At 41.1% G+C, this 15,067-nt stretch overlaps 1 protein-coding gene across 1 annotated transcript; it reads right to left on the reverse strand.

Annotated features, from left to right (window-relative positions):
* Positions 1-6,387: 6,387 nt before the first annotated feature.
* On the reverse strand, positions 6,388-8,126 carry LOC135607272 (zinc finger protein WIP2-like). Its single transcript, XM_065098959.1, has 2 exons — positions 7,390-8,126; positions 6,388-6,976 (listed from the first exon to the last, which is right to left on the reverse strand). The coding sequence occupies exons 1-2, from the start codon at positions 7,990-7,992 to the stop codon at positions 6,494-6,496; spliced, it is 1,086 nt and encodes a 361-aa protein (XP_064955031.1). The 5' UTR covers positions 7,993-8,126; the 3' UTR covers positions 6,388-6,493.
* Between the last annotated feature and the right edge of the window lie 6,941 nt (positions 8,127-15,067).

Genomic DNA, 15,067 nt, shown 5'->3' on the forward strand with positions numbered 1-15,067 from the left:
ATAGACAAGTAGCATCGAATCATATGGATCTTGTATTCACTCTTGTTTTAGGTTTATTTTTTGTCATTGATTTTCTTTGGTTACATCAGATTTGTTGTTAGTTAGGACATGATTAATTTGTCTCGTTAGAAAATGATCAATTAATTGACGGTGAATGAAGTCGGCCAGCACGTCAAGGATGACAAATGGTTTCACTTAACTATCAACCATCTATAAAGGTTTCATGGTCCTCTTCTTATCACATTCAGGAAAAAGTCTCATTCATCCAAACTGTTAGTCAACAGGATTATGGGAGCTTATTCAATACTGAGTGTGGGAGTTTCTTCCAGAGATTGATTTCTTCCAATCTTTCGGCCATGGATCCTTTACCTTGTTAGGTAACCAATCTTGATGTGGTGGGGATCACAAGTGGCCACATTTAAAAGCAAAGAAGAGAATAAAAGCCATTCACCAGCTAAAGGAGAAACATCATTGATTTTGTCATAACTCATTGGGAACCGTGGGGCTCTTAACACATTTTATGCCAGCCTATATCATAGACTGACGACTCTTCAAAGCCACAGAAAGCTGCTGCGCAACCCATTTCACTTGTGCCTGGGGTGGGAGCTGCAACAGTTAGTTATGGGCACAGATAAAGAGCTGGCTTTGAAAGGTTTCTAAAGTTATGGGCAGGGACCAATTTGTTGCTGGCTTCTAAATAAATGCTTGGTAATTGAAGCATTCTAGGTTCTTGCTCACGCTGTCTCCATGCGCTTTATCTTTCTTGCTGTCTGCTTGCAGAAAGGTAATGCGATTCTCCTACTAGTCTAAATGTTCTTAAATCAAGTCATAAAAATAATATAACCTGTCTTCTTAATAGTCAAGTCATAAAACCCCCACCGGAGGAAGTCAGTTAATCCTTATTCATCCGGTCTTTGGCAATGGTGGAAAAATGGAGGAGGAAGCTAAGAACACGTAGATGATAGGGAGATTATGCGCAAAACAACTGCAGTGCAGTTTGATGTATCCTTGCTGGCTCTGATTGGGACAAGGCTGTGAATCGTTGTACTGAGAGACTTTCCAGGGCACGAGTCTCGATCAGCTGCAGCTGTGCCTTGAAACAGAGTGAGCAAAGAGGATTAGTGGTAGTCTGGGGATGTCATGGGCCTCCCAGAGTCCTTTGTTCTTTTTGTCCTGGGGTCGCGGTGGTGACCAGTGGGAGGACACAAAGGCAAAGTGAAGGGATTCTGATGCTTGTACTCCAAATTCTGAGGAAGGCTTCAGAGTACGGAGCACACAGTAACTCTTGGCTGCACCTCATCAAACCCCCTCCCTCTCTGCTCCACCTTAAAAGCAGATAACAACACACACCCACTCTTTTTCTTTCTTTCTTTCCTTCTTTCAACTTTTACCCACCTCTCTACTCTTACTCTTACATGAACCATTTCCACCGCAAATCGTACCCGCAAATCATTTCCACCGCAAATCTTTCAACTTTGACAGTGAGTGGTCACGTAAAAGCCTTTCTATGTTCAAAGTCTGTTGTTTGACCGCTGACAATCTTCACACTTTTGTTGACGAACTTAATCATCGTTCGATAAGTAGCTGAGGCTGAAGCAAGTTTTGGGAAACAGTCTCTCCACTTCATGAGTGTTTTGGTTGATCTCTGTAGAGAATGCATAAAAGAAAGAAAGTTGTCGTTTGTGTGTATTTAATGCGATCCTTCGGCTGTTACTGGTGTATAGTTAATGGGCCTAAATTGGCCTATAGTTCTCACATCATCTGTCTTCTCACAGATGAAAGTTCTTCAAGCTCTTACTTCCAAGATCATGGTGTGCTTGTAGCAAATCCATGCATATATACACTTGATTGTTTCTGATCCTACTCTTTGCTTGTCCATTTAGTAATTTGAGACAGTTTGTTGCAATCCAATACGATATGATAGTTAATCATCTATTAATTTTGTCGAGCCTTTTTTTTTTAGCGTTTCTCTCGTTTCCGATGCCAAAGCCTAGTTGAATTTTCATCTGTTTTCCCACCATTTGTTCCATTCTTTCTGCTTGCCCATTCAACTTCTTGAAACGTGCTTGCTCTTTTACCATCTTCTCGGTAGTTTCCTTGGATACCCGAAGACTACATTCAAAGATGTGGATGTCTTTTACTTTAGTTTTGTTGCTTTTTGTAGAGATAAGACACATCAAATTTTATTCCCTATATTTCTTGGTGGCATGCATTATTCCCTGATTTGATCTGAGAGCAGGAGGGTGGCCGTGAACGTCAATGTTTGTCTTTTCTCGCGGTCCGAAGAACAACGAGAAAAAGGGAAGGAAAGAAGAGTAGAAATGTTCTTTTTGTCATAAGCTGCCCCCACACTTTTTGCCTTGCATCTTTGTTCACATGCTCTTCCTTTCTTCTCCCACAAGCTTCTAAACTGACCTTACTCTCCAGCAAAAGGTACGTACCCAAATGCACACAACTTCAAGTCATAGGTGGAGAACAGCATCCTTGGCTACTAAAGATTGGAAGAAAATTTCTTTTTCTTTTCTTTTGTTTCCTTTTTCGTTGTTTTCTTTTGATGGTACGACGTAATGGTGGCGGAATGATCGGTTTTTCTTGGTACTACCTGAATTAGCCTTGAAATATGTTTTATTTTTTTTTCAAAAAATTATTTCATGCATTGGTCTAACGAAATCTTCCTTTGATACTTCAATCAGATCTCAAGTCGGAGAATGCAAGGACTATAAATGCATAATAAATATAGAAGAGATGAAGGGTAATTAAAGAGTACAAATGAAGTCAACAGCGAATTAGACTCCAATTATGATCCTCGTACGATCATATAGAGATTGTCGATGTATTTGCTGGTGAGTCCACTAAGGTGACACTAGCGAGCGATGTTGGCCAAGTTATGACTCGTTAATATCGTCATTGAATTTCTGCAACATGTTAATCTGATCAAATAGTCCTATCTCTTGTTCCACATCAGTCCTCAAAGTTATCTCCTAAAAAGTGGTCAGTTTTCCTGACTTCAACCAGTAGTAGTTCTTTTATAATTCTTCAATTCAGCTAATATCAATCGCTTGCAAACTATAAGTTTCTAATTTTTGATATTTCGCCTGAATATATATATATATATATGATCTCTTTAATGGAGACATTTATGACATTTTTCTTAAAAAATAATATTATCGTTAGTCTGTCTATGATTAATCAAATGTTCGATCTGACCTTCTAATTAGGTTGAATGAAACAAAATATTTTTGTTTCTCTTTTTTTTTTTTTTTTTGCTTATTCCCTTTTCTTGTGAGTATATCTGATCTTGTTTACCACCACAGAAGGACAGAGACTTCAATTCTTTGGTGCTGTTCTGCATCTCATGGTAGTAATTCATGGATTATAATATGACAGGGATAGTGGGGTTGGGAATTTGAACAATCCAGCAAGCACTACAGCGATGGTTGAGAAACTGCATGCATGGCTCTCTCCGACTCCCTCGTTCCACACCTCGTGATTCCATTCCAAGGGGACAGAGCTGGCCCCCATGTATCGGAATGTGAACAGGAACATGGCATGAACACTGATGTCGACTGAGAGAATGGTCGCGTTCACAAGGTCAAAACAATAGTGAAGTCGTCTGCTCTTCTTAATAGGCCATTGACATGTCAAAATTATGCAGAAGATGTCAAGGGTTGGGACTGTTGAATGGGGGGTGGGGGGGACCTCGGGATTTCGACCTGACATCCGGAGACAATGAGTTCTGCTGTCCCCATCTGGGTATGCCTCTCTCTCTCTCTCTCTCTCTCTTGAAGAAGCATTAAAGATAAGATATGATTTCGATTATAATTCATTTATATATATTTTTTCTTTGATCCCAACCAAGAAAGTAAGGGTCCATATGTCGTTTCACAAATTGATTTATTCTTTTGTTTTTTAGAGTAATATAGAGTGTAGATTAACTGTTCTCTCTCTCTCTCTCTCTCTCTCTCTCTCTCTCTATATATATATATATATATATATATATATATATATGTATATATATATATGTATATATATGTATATATATATATGTATATATATGTATATATATGTATATATATGTATGTATATATATATATATGTATATATATAGATATATATATGTATATAATCATGGTAAGAATCAGAATGGGCATTTTTAGTGTTTTAAGTCTTCGTATCTTAGGAAGTGAGGATAAGAATAACTTGGTACATGGTGATTCGTGCTATTATATGGTAATGCATGTGAAGCTCGAAGTTCAAAGCAATAGCATGGCGATGGGGTCGGTTCTGACCTCGCTCGCCAGTGTCTGGTTAATAATCGACAAGAACAACACCATCAAATCAAGGGACATGTTCATGTTTGTTTTAGGCTTCCAATGGGCTCTCTCATGTTCTAAGCCATTTGCCCGCTTGATCTTCCAATCTTTATAGAGTTAGGGGATTTCTTTCACTAGTTGTGTGTGTTTCTCTCTCTCTCTCTCTCTCTCTCTCTCTCTCTTTTTACTTATCAATCAAGCTAAAGTTAGTATCTTTAAACATATATCGGATGAGATTTTAAATTTTTAATCAATAAATCTGATATGTATTATCAAATTAATGTTTAATACATGAAAAAAATACTATTTTGAACTCTTATCATATAACAAGTAGATATGATATACCATAATCAGATTAAAACTATATTAAAAGCTGATAATAAATTGGACTAATATGTAGAACTTAACATGTTGACCCCATTGGTAATTCAAGCATTTTAAGTTATGTGATTCAAGATATAATTATCACATTCAAGCTTGGAACCAATCGAGGGACCCTAACAACTGGTGCAAAAGCGATCTTAATCTTTTCTAAGTTCTTGAAACTCTAAATCTTTAACCACAAACGAGCGATGAGTTCCTTTTGTGCTATTACATGAATCTTTCTATACAGGCGAAGAGTAGATTGCGAGTTTATGATGCATTAGAATGTTGTGTAATCTTCTGTACCAACGGTTTATGATCTGTTGGTGTTTTTGGTTCTTATTTTGAAAGTGTGAATTAGTTTAATTAATAAATAATTTATAATTTATCATTATTATTATTATTATTTGGTTAGAACCTCTTTTTCATCATTTATTTATCTTATTGAAGAAAAAAAAAATTATGCGAAAGAATGTTTTTTCTTTGCTATTAAGACAATGAAATATACTTGCAAATGAATCACGATTTCTGTTAAAACACTTTCGTCCCAACTTCACATCATGTTACTAAATGTACGAGTGACATTCTATTTGAAAAACTGCTACGAACAGTGTGGACGAACGTGTAATGATAAAAGTGCGAGCAGAAGAAGACAAAAAGAAGGTATGAAGGTTTGTGTCAGGTCATTTTTATGGGGTTTGAGACTATTACCGCTCCACAGTGCCACTCCATCCCCCAAGTCATAAAGGACTTGTGGTTGATATGACCTGTCGAACATCCTATTCTTCCCTCTCCTCCCTCTTCTCTCTCTCATTCCACAACTCCATTCACGGTTACGTGTCTCAAAGATCAAATGCGATGTTCTATAGTTTTTACCTCGTTTATTAGTCTCTTTTTCTCCCTCTCTCTCTCTCTCTCTCTCTCTCTCTCTCTCGTCCTTAAAGCAAGCTAATCATTTGAGCTGAATATTTCATGGTATATGTTCCATCCATCGGCCAAATCGTATCCACCCGATAAAGCTGAGTGGTTGCAGGGGTTGGAAAAGTCATTCGGTTAACTGAGGATTACACTTATGGGACTCAGATTTTGCTGCAGGTTTGGTGCTGTTATCTTCTGCCGCTGCTGCTGCAGAGACATGACTGATCACGGAAGAACCAAGGAACGAAAGGAAGGATGCATTTGGGAGGTTAAGGACCCCCCGAGTACGGCTTCTGCTTTAGCCCGGCCAGCTTCTAAAGCACACCGAGAACAGCAGAAAGCTTGAGAATTCTTCCTCCTCCGGGTAGGGAGAAGCTGGAAAGCAAATAAAAGGGAGAAGCTACCGGTAGAACAACACAATATGCTAAGTAATAGGAAGAGACTGGGTATCGATGGGACTTCCCATTGAAGGGGTAGTATTCCAGGTGGAGAGTGCAACGAAGAGATCAAGAAGACCAAACACCCATAGCGATTCCTTGTCAACCCCACGGCAGGACAAAAACTGAAACAAAATTGAAACAAAGCTGTTCTTTGTGCTGAAAGCAAGCTGCTTGGAATTGTAGACAATTTTTAAGTGAGAAGGTTAGAATCTAAATCAAGAAACTTCAAATTAAGCTTGTTTTCTTCCTTCCATTTACTGTCTTTTTGTTCCTAAAGATCATTGGGTTCGATCAACTTAGCATATATGTTTATAGTCAGAAACAGGTAACCTCAATGGATGAGAAAGGACATAAAGATCTGCATCAACACCTTGTTCTTTAAGAGTCTACTGCTTGATCAATAAGGAAGAGAATTACATGGATCGAGCTCAGGAAAATGGAGATGGAACATCTTCTTGCCTAGCCCATGTACCCCGACTGGGTATGCTGCTGCACCTGCACTTGCTGCTGATGGTGATCGCAGTCTTGCTCGATCTCAGACGAGGGCTCGTCGTCCTCGTCGAAGCAGTCGATGCCGTAGGCCGCGTGCCCGCTGCCGAACGCCCTGATATGGTCCTTGAGCGATCGCTTGTGCTTGAAGTCGGAGCCGCAGGTGCAGTACCACAGCTTGCCGCAGTTCTTCTCGTGGGTGCGCCAGTCGCCGCGCACCGCGAAAGCCTTGCCGCATTTCCGGCACATGAACGGCTTGATCCCGTGCTTCCGCTTGTAGTGGGTTTGCAGGGTCCGGAAGTCCTTGAGCGGCCTCGACCTCGGGTGGTCGATGTTGTTCCTGCACCCGGGCGCGCAGCAGTAGCACGGAAGCCGCAGCATCGCCGTCGGCTGCGTCCCCCTCAGCGACTCCGGTCCCTTCCTGTACTGCGACCCATGGCCCCACATATGCATCTGCAAAGGCAGACAGATTTCAATGACCACAGCCTATATCCGCATCTGCGTGGAGCGATCGAGTGCGCAGTGTGTCACGAAGACTGGGAAGCCAGTACTGTGTTGCGCTGCAGAAGATTTAGAGAAGGGTTGAGGAGGTGCTGAGGGCCTTTACAGTGCCGCCTCACAGCTGCCAAGGAACATTACACGCAAACTCCAAAAGTACTACTACTACTACTCGCACAGCATATGTGCGCATTCCCTTCTTCGTGTTGTTCCATCACATGTACACCAAGAAGACGTACCACCCGATCGCAGCCTCGCTTCCAGCCGTGGAAGCAAGCAAGCAGCACACCGTCTGACTCAGACTAGATGGATCGAGCTCTATGGAGAGAGGGAGAGAGAGAGAGAGGATGGGTTAAGTAGAAGCTTACTTGCATGTTGTTGTATCTGTTGAAGGTCTTGCAGCAAACAGGGCAGGAGAACTGAGTAGGGCCTATGAGGATCTGAGAAAGGGTGGGAATCCAGTACTGACCCCTTGTGAGCTTCCCCACAGTAGGGTGACCCAAAGGAATAGCATCGCTACCACCACCACCACCACCACCACCACCATCTTCTTCACTCTCTTTGTCATCATCCACCGAAGTAGAAGAGATCCTGGAGATGAGATCAGCTTCGCTGGGGCTTGGGAGGCCTATATGAAGGGCTACGCTCACGTTCTCCTCCTCCATGTTCTTCTTCTCGTAGCCGACCGTAGCGTCCCCTTCCGCTTCCTCGAAGGCACTGCAGGAGGAGTCCTCCCCCTCCTCCTGCCGCTGCTGCTGGCGGTGGTGCCTTGTAGGACTCAGACTGAGGAGGGGAAGGGCTTCTCGCAGCGGAGGAGACGGCGGTGATGGTTGGAAGTGAGGGGTGGCGTAGTTGGTGAAGTTAGCGTAGAAGCTGTGTGTGGTTGCAGGAAGGGAAGAAGGAAAAGTTGAGGGGAACGTGCAGCGGTCAAAGTATCCCTTGAAGCAGCTGGTGTACGGGTCTTCTGCCATGGTTGGAGCTTGGAATTCTGAGGCAGTTCTTCTACGGTTGGACTCTATTATAGCTGCCGGCCAAGTAGAAGAGGGGAGGAGGAAGGAGGTGGTGGTGATCTCGGAAATGGGAAGAACAAAAGACCTTTCTACAGTTCATGGCAGTATGTGACCCATCCAACCATCCTATATAGAACCACTAAACGGAAGTCCACCACAAAAAGGAACCCCAAAATAATTAGAGACAACAGTGGCTTTATCTCCATATATCACACACTGTATGATATCATGTCGAAAGCCTTTCCCTTCGTCCCCTACGGATTACTTTGGAACGGGGAGAGGTTGCTTTCACTGCCGGCATTAGCTTCGGTAGGCACGCCCATGGTCGGCTTTGCTCACCGAGGAGCTCAACCTCGAGCCTAAGTCTTAGCTCGCGTCTCTTCCACAGTACTGCGGCCCTCTCTTTCCATGCTGGTTGAAGTGGCTAATCTTCTTTCTCTTTTCCTCTCCCCAAACTAAACAGTCAGTCAGATTAATTTCTTTTGCGTCTCACCTAATTAATCTCTTTGTTTAGACGAATATCTCTCCTGTAATGAGGGATTTTACATCTCACGTCATGCAGGACAAAAAACATAATCTCGTAAACCCAAATGCCATTCGGCGTGTTAACAACATCGATGCAACATCATGTGTTAGGCATCTCTAACGATGGATGACTCGTTTAGTATGGCATGATGCTTGTGACACTATAACAATGCGATTAGGAATGATGATGAATAAGATATCATTTCACAGATTTAATTGCTTTTCTCGGAGCGATGCTTGCATCTGCCTCCACATTGTTCTCGCTTCCACGTCATGGATGTCATGTCGTTCTCTCGTTCGATGGTGATCTATGATGGGATACGAGTGTGGCTCGTCGGGACACGTCCGTCCTCGATTAGCTATGGTGGTGAAGGAGAAACTCGAGTCATTAATTAGCAGGTTGTGTGAAAAATCGAAGCATTTGGATTTCTATAAACCCATACGTATGAAGAGGTCAGAGTAAAAGGAATAAATTTTTAGCTAGTTGACTCAAAAACAAATTAAAAGATAAGAAGATGATGATGATGATGACCCACACAAGAAACATGGTGAGAACAAGAAGGAGAGGTGGGAGGATCTACCTGCGGAATCTTACTTCCTCCGCAACGATGAAGATATTAGTCACAAAAGACCAGGATTACCAGATCCAAAAGGTCAACAATGGTGGACGGACCGACCCATTCTCATCAATGCAAGAGAATGTCGTCACCTGATATGATTCACATGATCCTCCTCTAAAACCTTTCCCCTTCCTTTGCCTGTTCTTGTTTAATCTTTGCCGTACGCTTTCGACAGCATTTACTCGGTTTGCATGGATTCATTTCAATAATGTCAGCAAGCTCACGACACCTGTTTCCATATCATCTGGACTTGCCTGGCAAAGGTTACATGCACTCTTCCGATCCCAACACACGCCACTGTGGGAATTATGACGGTGGCAGAGGCGCTTCAGAGTCTTACGGCCCCTCACCATCACCGGAGGGAGGCCCACGAACAGTGATTGGTGGCAAACAGGCACAAGCCTCCACAGCTCTTCTCGATGGCCATCACTAAATGAAAACAGTTCCTATGTTCTCCTGGGCTACAGGAAGCAGAGCAGCATATGTCACTCGTAGGGTACCGCTCCCAGCCGACACTTGATGTTCGAGGTATGAACAAGCAGCAGCCACAGTGGCGGCATTTAAATCGGAATAGTGCAGAGAGGAGGAGGAGATGGGGGAGATTGTCATGGAGTAGCTTTCACCGCAATCAAAGCCGTGCATGAGGAGTCGTAAGACTGTGTACTAGGGAACATGGAGCTGCCTCTCTGAATTGTGGAATACAGAAGAGCTTCTGTGGGAAGGCTGTTGACCTCTCTTTTCTCAGGATAGCAATAATACGAATGCTTGTCGTTTGCTTTGGATCAAGTTCTTGATCTCGGTCATCTCTTCAAGAGCCGAGAGGTCAACATAACAGCACTTGAACTGGAAGAGATGTTTCGGTGCTTCGATCGGTGTAGCGCCGGCAAGCAAGAAGTTTCTCTTGACCTGGAGAGATCAATTGGCGCTGCCATGTCTTAAGGGTTGTAATTTATTTTCATCCTATCTTCCTTCATTTCTTTCTTCTCTTATAAATCTACTTGGCGCATGAATGACTTGTATTGCGCCCGACCCGTCTCTTTTAGCTCTACGCAAGCAAGAAAATGGATCATCAAAATAGTGTGTGCCTTTTGATGCTGCCTCACAGTGCCATGCTTTCGTTCGTTGAGCTTTCTCTGTCACCTTAATGAAATGTTTATTTCAGCAGGCATGTGTTACTTGAAGAGGGTCACTTCAAAGAACACAGACTTCTTCCTTTGCATCACCATCATAGCCATCGCAAAGCAATGGTTTGTAAAGCTTGACGGACAGTTTTTTATGTTGTAGGAGCGAAGGATTGTAAAGCTTTGGTCCGACTTCCTTACGCTCCTCGATGTCGAGTTTGTTGTACATTAAACCTGATGAATTTGACTTAAACTCATCGATCGCTAACCATGGTTTGCGTAAGGTTCCAAGTCCAGACTTCAACCAAGCAGGGAGGGGCAGAGATGTTGCTGTAGTCAAACAATTGTTCAGCTAATATATCTGGATGTGGTAAGGACTAAGCACTTGAACTAATTTAAGTTCATATGATCTTATCAGAAGGATCATGAAGCTATGATCCAGTTATCCTTATGAAACAAAAGGGGGTTAAACACCTGCAATAAACATAAGGCCCAACAAGGAAGTATGAACACCTGCAATAAACTTCTGCTTCTTCTTCAACCACTGTTTTGTCCCACTTTTATCATATGCTTCATGTAGTTTTTTCTTCTTTTTTTTTTTTGATAAAATGAGTTGTTCTTTTTTTCAAGAACCTACACCTATCCATCTGGCTTAGATCGGATTTAGACCACTTAGGCTTAAGTCGGATCGATAGGGATAATATTTATTATCCTATCAAGACTTGGACGTGTGAATATTGATCGAACAAATTTGAAACGATAAGATAGTCAAATATATCATGTTGTCAAGATCATAATAAAAAATATTTATCTAAATATTTTTTTGGGAAAACGAACTATAAATAATTATCTTTCAAGTTATGAAAGAGGTTATTGGTCTCTCTCCTCTCTCTCTCTCTCTCTCTCTTTATGTTAGGAAAATATATCGTTAATGTCCTGATAAGTCTAATGTGATCTAGACTCGTATGAGTAAGATTGTCCAAAATGTCTTTAAAATAAAAACATCAAACTTTCAAGGTGTCACCTGCACAAACACTAAGGTCAAGATAGGTTTCTCGACCTGGTCCCTTTAATACCTAAGTTAGTAACCCGAGATAAGTGTACGTCGACGCAAGTAGTGAAAAGTAATCCCTTGTGACTGTACTAAAAATAAGCTTTTATAACTAGTCATAAATGAGCATAATATTATGTGAAATATTCTACGGAGAGGTAGCTCTCAATCGCCTCTGACAACCTTGCTAGTCATAGTTACCCTGCAAGTCAATCACGTGAGTGATGACACGATACACTTTTATTTATTTATTATATTATATAGTATTTTATTATTTTATATTACTTATTGTATATATATATATATATATATATATATATATATATATATATATATATATATATATATATATATATATATATATATATATATATATATATATATATCACGATAATGAAACCGATTTACTTTTAAACATAGATCCTAAACAATCCCGATCATACGTTACTTAAGAGGGACATCGAGATAACCAGACATACTGGTGTATTGTAAACCCATACATATGATGGAGGTGACTGGTCTCATAGTTGCTCGTGTGGGGACTCTATGGCTACAGTGCAAGTGCTCATTGAAGAATGAGTTCACTGATTGATCCACTCACGGAATGTTGGATAGTTGATGATGTCATATTGTCAGACAATAATTCTGTAGTTCCAGTAGTGTATATGATCCTTAGACTTGAGATATCAAGGATGTCCTGTATGAGTACTTCACTCTTTGATACCAAGATTTATAAGCTTGAAAGTCTCAAATCTAGCATAGTTGGTTATTAAGAATGGTAGCCAATCGAGGGCTATTGAGTATCGATAGATGATCATCTGCTCTCGGTATCATGAGAGAAATATCTCATGTATTTTTGCTCAAATAAATCCCTAGCCAGGGTTGTTCGAATTGAGAGAGAAAGAGTTCTCCGGGAGAATTCGATTGGAGCGAGACTCGAGGAGAAACCGTATGGGCTTGATAGTAACATATCTGGTATACGGTCTCTGAGGTACTAGATTGATAATGAATTATAGATACATGGTAACTAAGGACAGACAGGTCCAAATGGATTGGATTCCCTTGTATTATCTAGGGATTGTGGCATAGTGGCCTAGTATATTCGCAGCCGATGAGTCGAGTGAATTATTATGGAGATAATAATTCACTGAGCTAAAAGGAGTTCTGACAGGTATGACTCATGGCCGGCTCGATATTGGGCTTAGAGGGTCACACACATAAGGTAGGTATTGTGACAAATAGAGGTTCGAATATGAGATATTCGTTGGAGTCCCTATCTTATTGGATATCCAATAAGTTCTTGAATTATTTGATTATCTAGATAATACCCAATAAAAGTTAATTAGAGATTATTGGATAAAGATTCACCAATCTAAGATGCATTGATAGTTGGATGGAGATCTAATACCCAATAGGGTAGGATCCATTTGGGTTAAGTTGACAAGAGACCTCTATAAATAGGAGGGAACCAAAGGTTCATAAGTTAGAGCTTCTCTTGTTTGTCATCTCTTATTCTCCTCTCCCCTTCTCCTCCTCAGATAGCAAGCCTGAGATTCGAGGAGCATCCTCACAGCCCTACTACGTTGATCATCGCTAGAGAGGAGGACATTTGACTTCATTCATCCTCTCCTACAAATCTGTAGGGATTCAGGGATATACGATCTCCATAAGTAAAACACAATCTTTTATATACGTAGTTTTCGATTTTGTGGATTTTACACACCAATCTTCACATGACGACGAACACAATTTATGAAAAATTTAGGGATTTTTTTTTTCTGTTCTTCCGTTGTGCATGTGATATCGTCCCTAGAATTCCCTTCAATGATATCAGAGTTAAGTTGTTCGTGTGAAAGATTGGTTTTAAACTGCGTGTGTTGTGTTTCAGGAAGACTTTTTTCATCAAAATCGTTGATGCAATAGGTGAGAGAGAGTAGCAATTATTGTTGCCCTCGCAGGTTGGCCAATGGCTGCTTACAACCTTGGTCGAGGCTTGGCCACCTGCGTGCAGGTGGCCGACGGGCAGCAGATGCCGCTTGCAGCTAGCAGCATACGACCGCAGACAGGCAATTGTAGGGGCAACAACGCTTGCGGGCGATGCGCCCGCGAGCACAAGCAGTCGAGGGGCAACGACGCCTGCGGGCACTGCACCAATGAGCAAAGCAGCCCACGGGGGCGGCGCCCCCTCTCCCCGATGTCGTGGTCATCGTCGGTAAGGTGGCGACGACCACAACGCATTAACAAGGATGGGGTTAGGGCATTTTGGGTAAAAGGATAATTTTGCTCCTCGAAATTTGAGAAATTCTAACTTATATTATTTTGTCCAAATTATAAAAATATCCCTCGTAATTTAAAAAATTTCCTATATATCCCTAATTTCAGAAAATATTAGTTAATTAAATAGTTTAATTAATTATTATTATCTAGTAGTGCTCCATGATGATGATTTGTATATGTGATGTATGAAATAGACGGATGATCATGGACCATGTGATTATTATTATTATTACGGCTTACGAGCCACCACTTTATTTTTTGTTTATTATTGAGTTTGCATGCCTATGATTAATTTGTAATCACACGAGGAGGTGCAACGAGAGCGTGAAAGTGATAGCATGACCCACGAGATCGAGACGGACGATCGCGACATATGGAGATGCATCAAGATGCCGACGGAATCAACGAGGACGAGATGGACGATCATAGGGTATAAAGATACACCGCTGCACACAGATTTTGATGTGAGTAATTAGACCCACTGGCTTGGGCCTAATCATATTAGGTTGTGGTCCATGATCATTTGGTATGATTGTTCATGTGATGTGTGATTGCTTATATACCTACTAGATATGTATATATATTTACATAGTATATAAATATATATTAAATATGTATATGTGTGACATGTCATATTATGAGACCAAATCAAAATTTTCTTTTTCAATAATATTAAGTCGGTAAACGTGAGGTAATTAGATTGACCAACGTGGCCTTCCATCATTATAGGTAGGGATCGATTCTCGATGTAGGTTGAGTTGGTTGAATCTCTCGATACTCACCTATATCGTGAATTACTATCTTGCCAACGACATTGAGATGTTACCGGTGACCTATAGACATAGTATGCTTGGTCGAGTCCCTCGATGATATATCATCAAATCAGACCATCTTGTAATGATAGTGTTGACTTAACCGAACATCATGGTTGGTCGAGTCTCTCGAGTGGTTCGGAGGCCGAAAAGGATGGGGATCATAAGGCATTGTGGGTAAGAGTTTCCTATCTTTTGGGCTTAGTATGATTTGTCGAGTCCATCGAGGTTATACTAAGATGCTAATTGGATTCTATCCCCACTAAAAATCTGCCGGAGACTTTCGTTTCATGTGCTGAGGGTGTTGCGTGAATCGTTAAAAAAATAATGGGAGTAGATTAAGATAGAAGTCTATATCTAATTAATTTTTCTATGAAATCTGTATGCTATTTATTTTTACTGTATCTTTATTTTCAAAAAATGTTGCTTTCAAATCTCTTACATGACATACTTGATGCCAACTGCCTCACTGGTCTGAATTATACGGATTAGCTCCACAACATGAGAATTGTTCTCATGGTGGAGAAAATTGTGTACGTCCTTGATATAGTGATGCCTACGCCCAAGGAAGGGGTAAGCGAGGATAAAATTGCTCACTACGTGAAGTACATAGATGACTCTACTCTTGCT

This window comes from Musa acuminata, chromosome BXJ2-3 (assembly GCF_036884655.1).
Source record: "Musa acuminata AAA Group cultivar baxijiao chromosome BXJ2-3, Cavendish_Baxijiao_AAA, whole genome shotgun sequence".
Lineage (NCBI taxonomy): Eukaryota > Viridiplantae > Streptophyta > Magnoliopsida > Zingiberales > Musaceae > Musa > Musa acuminata.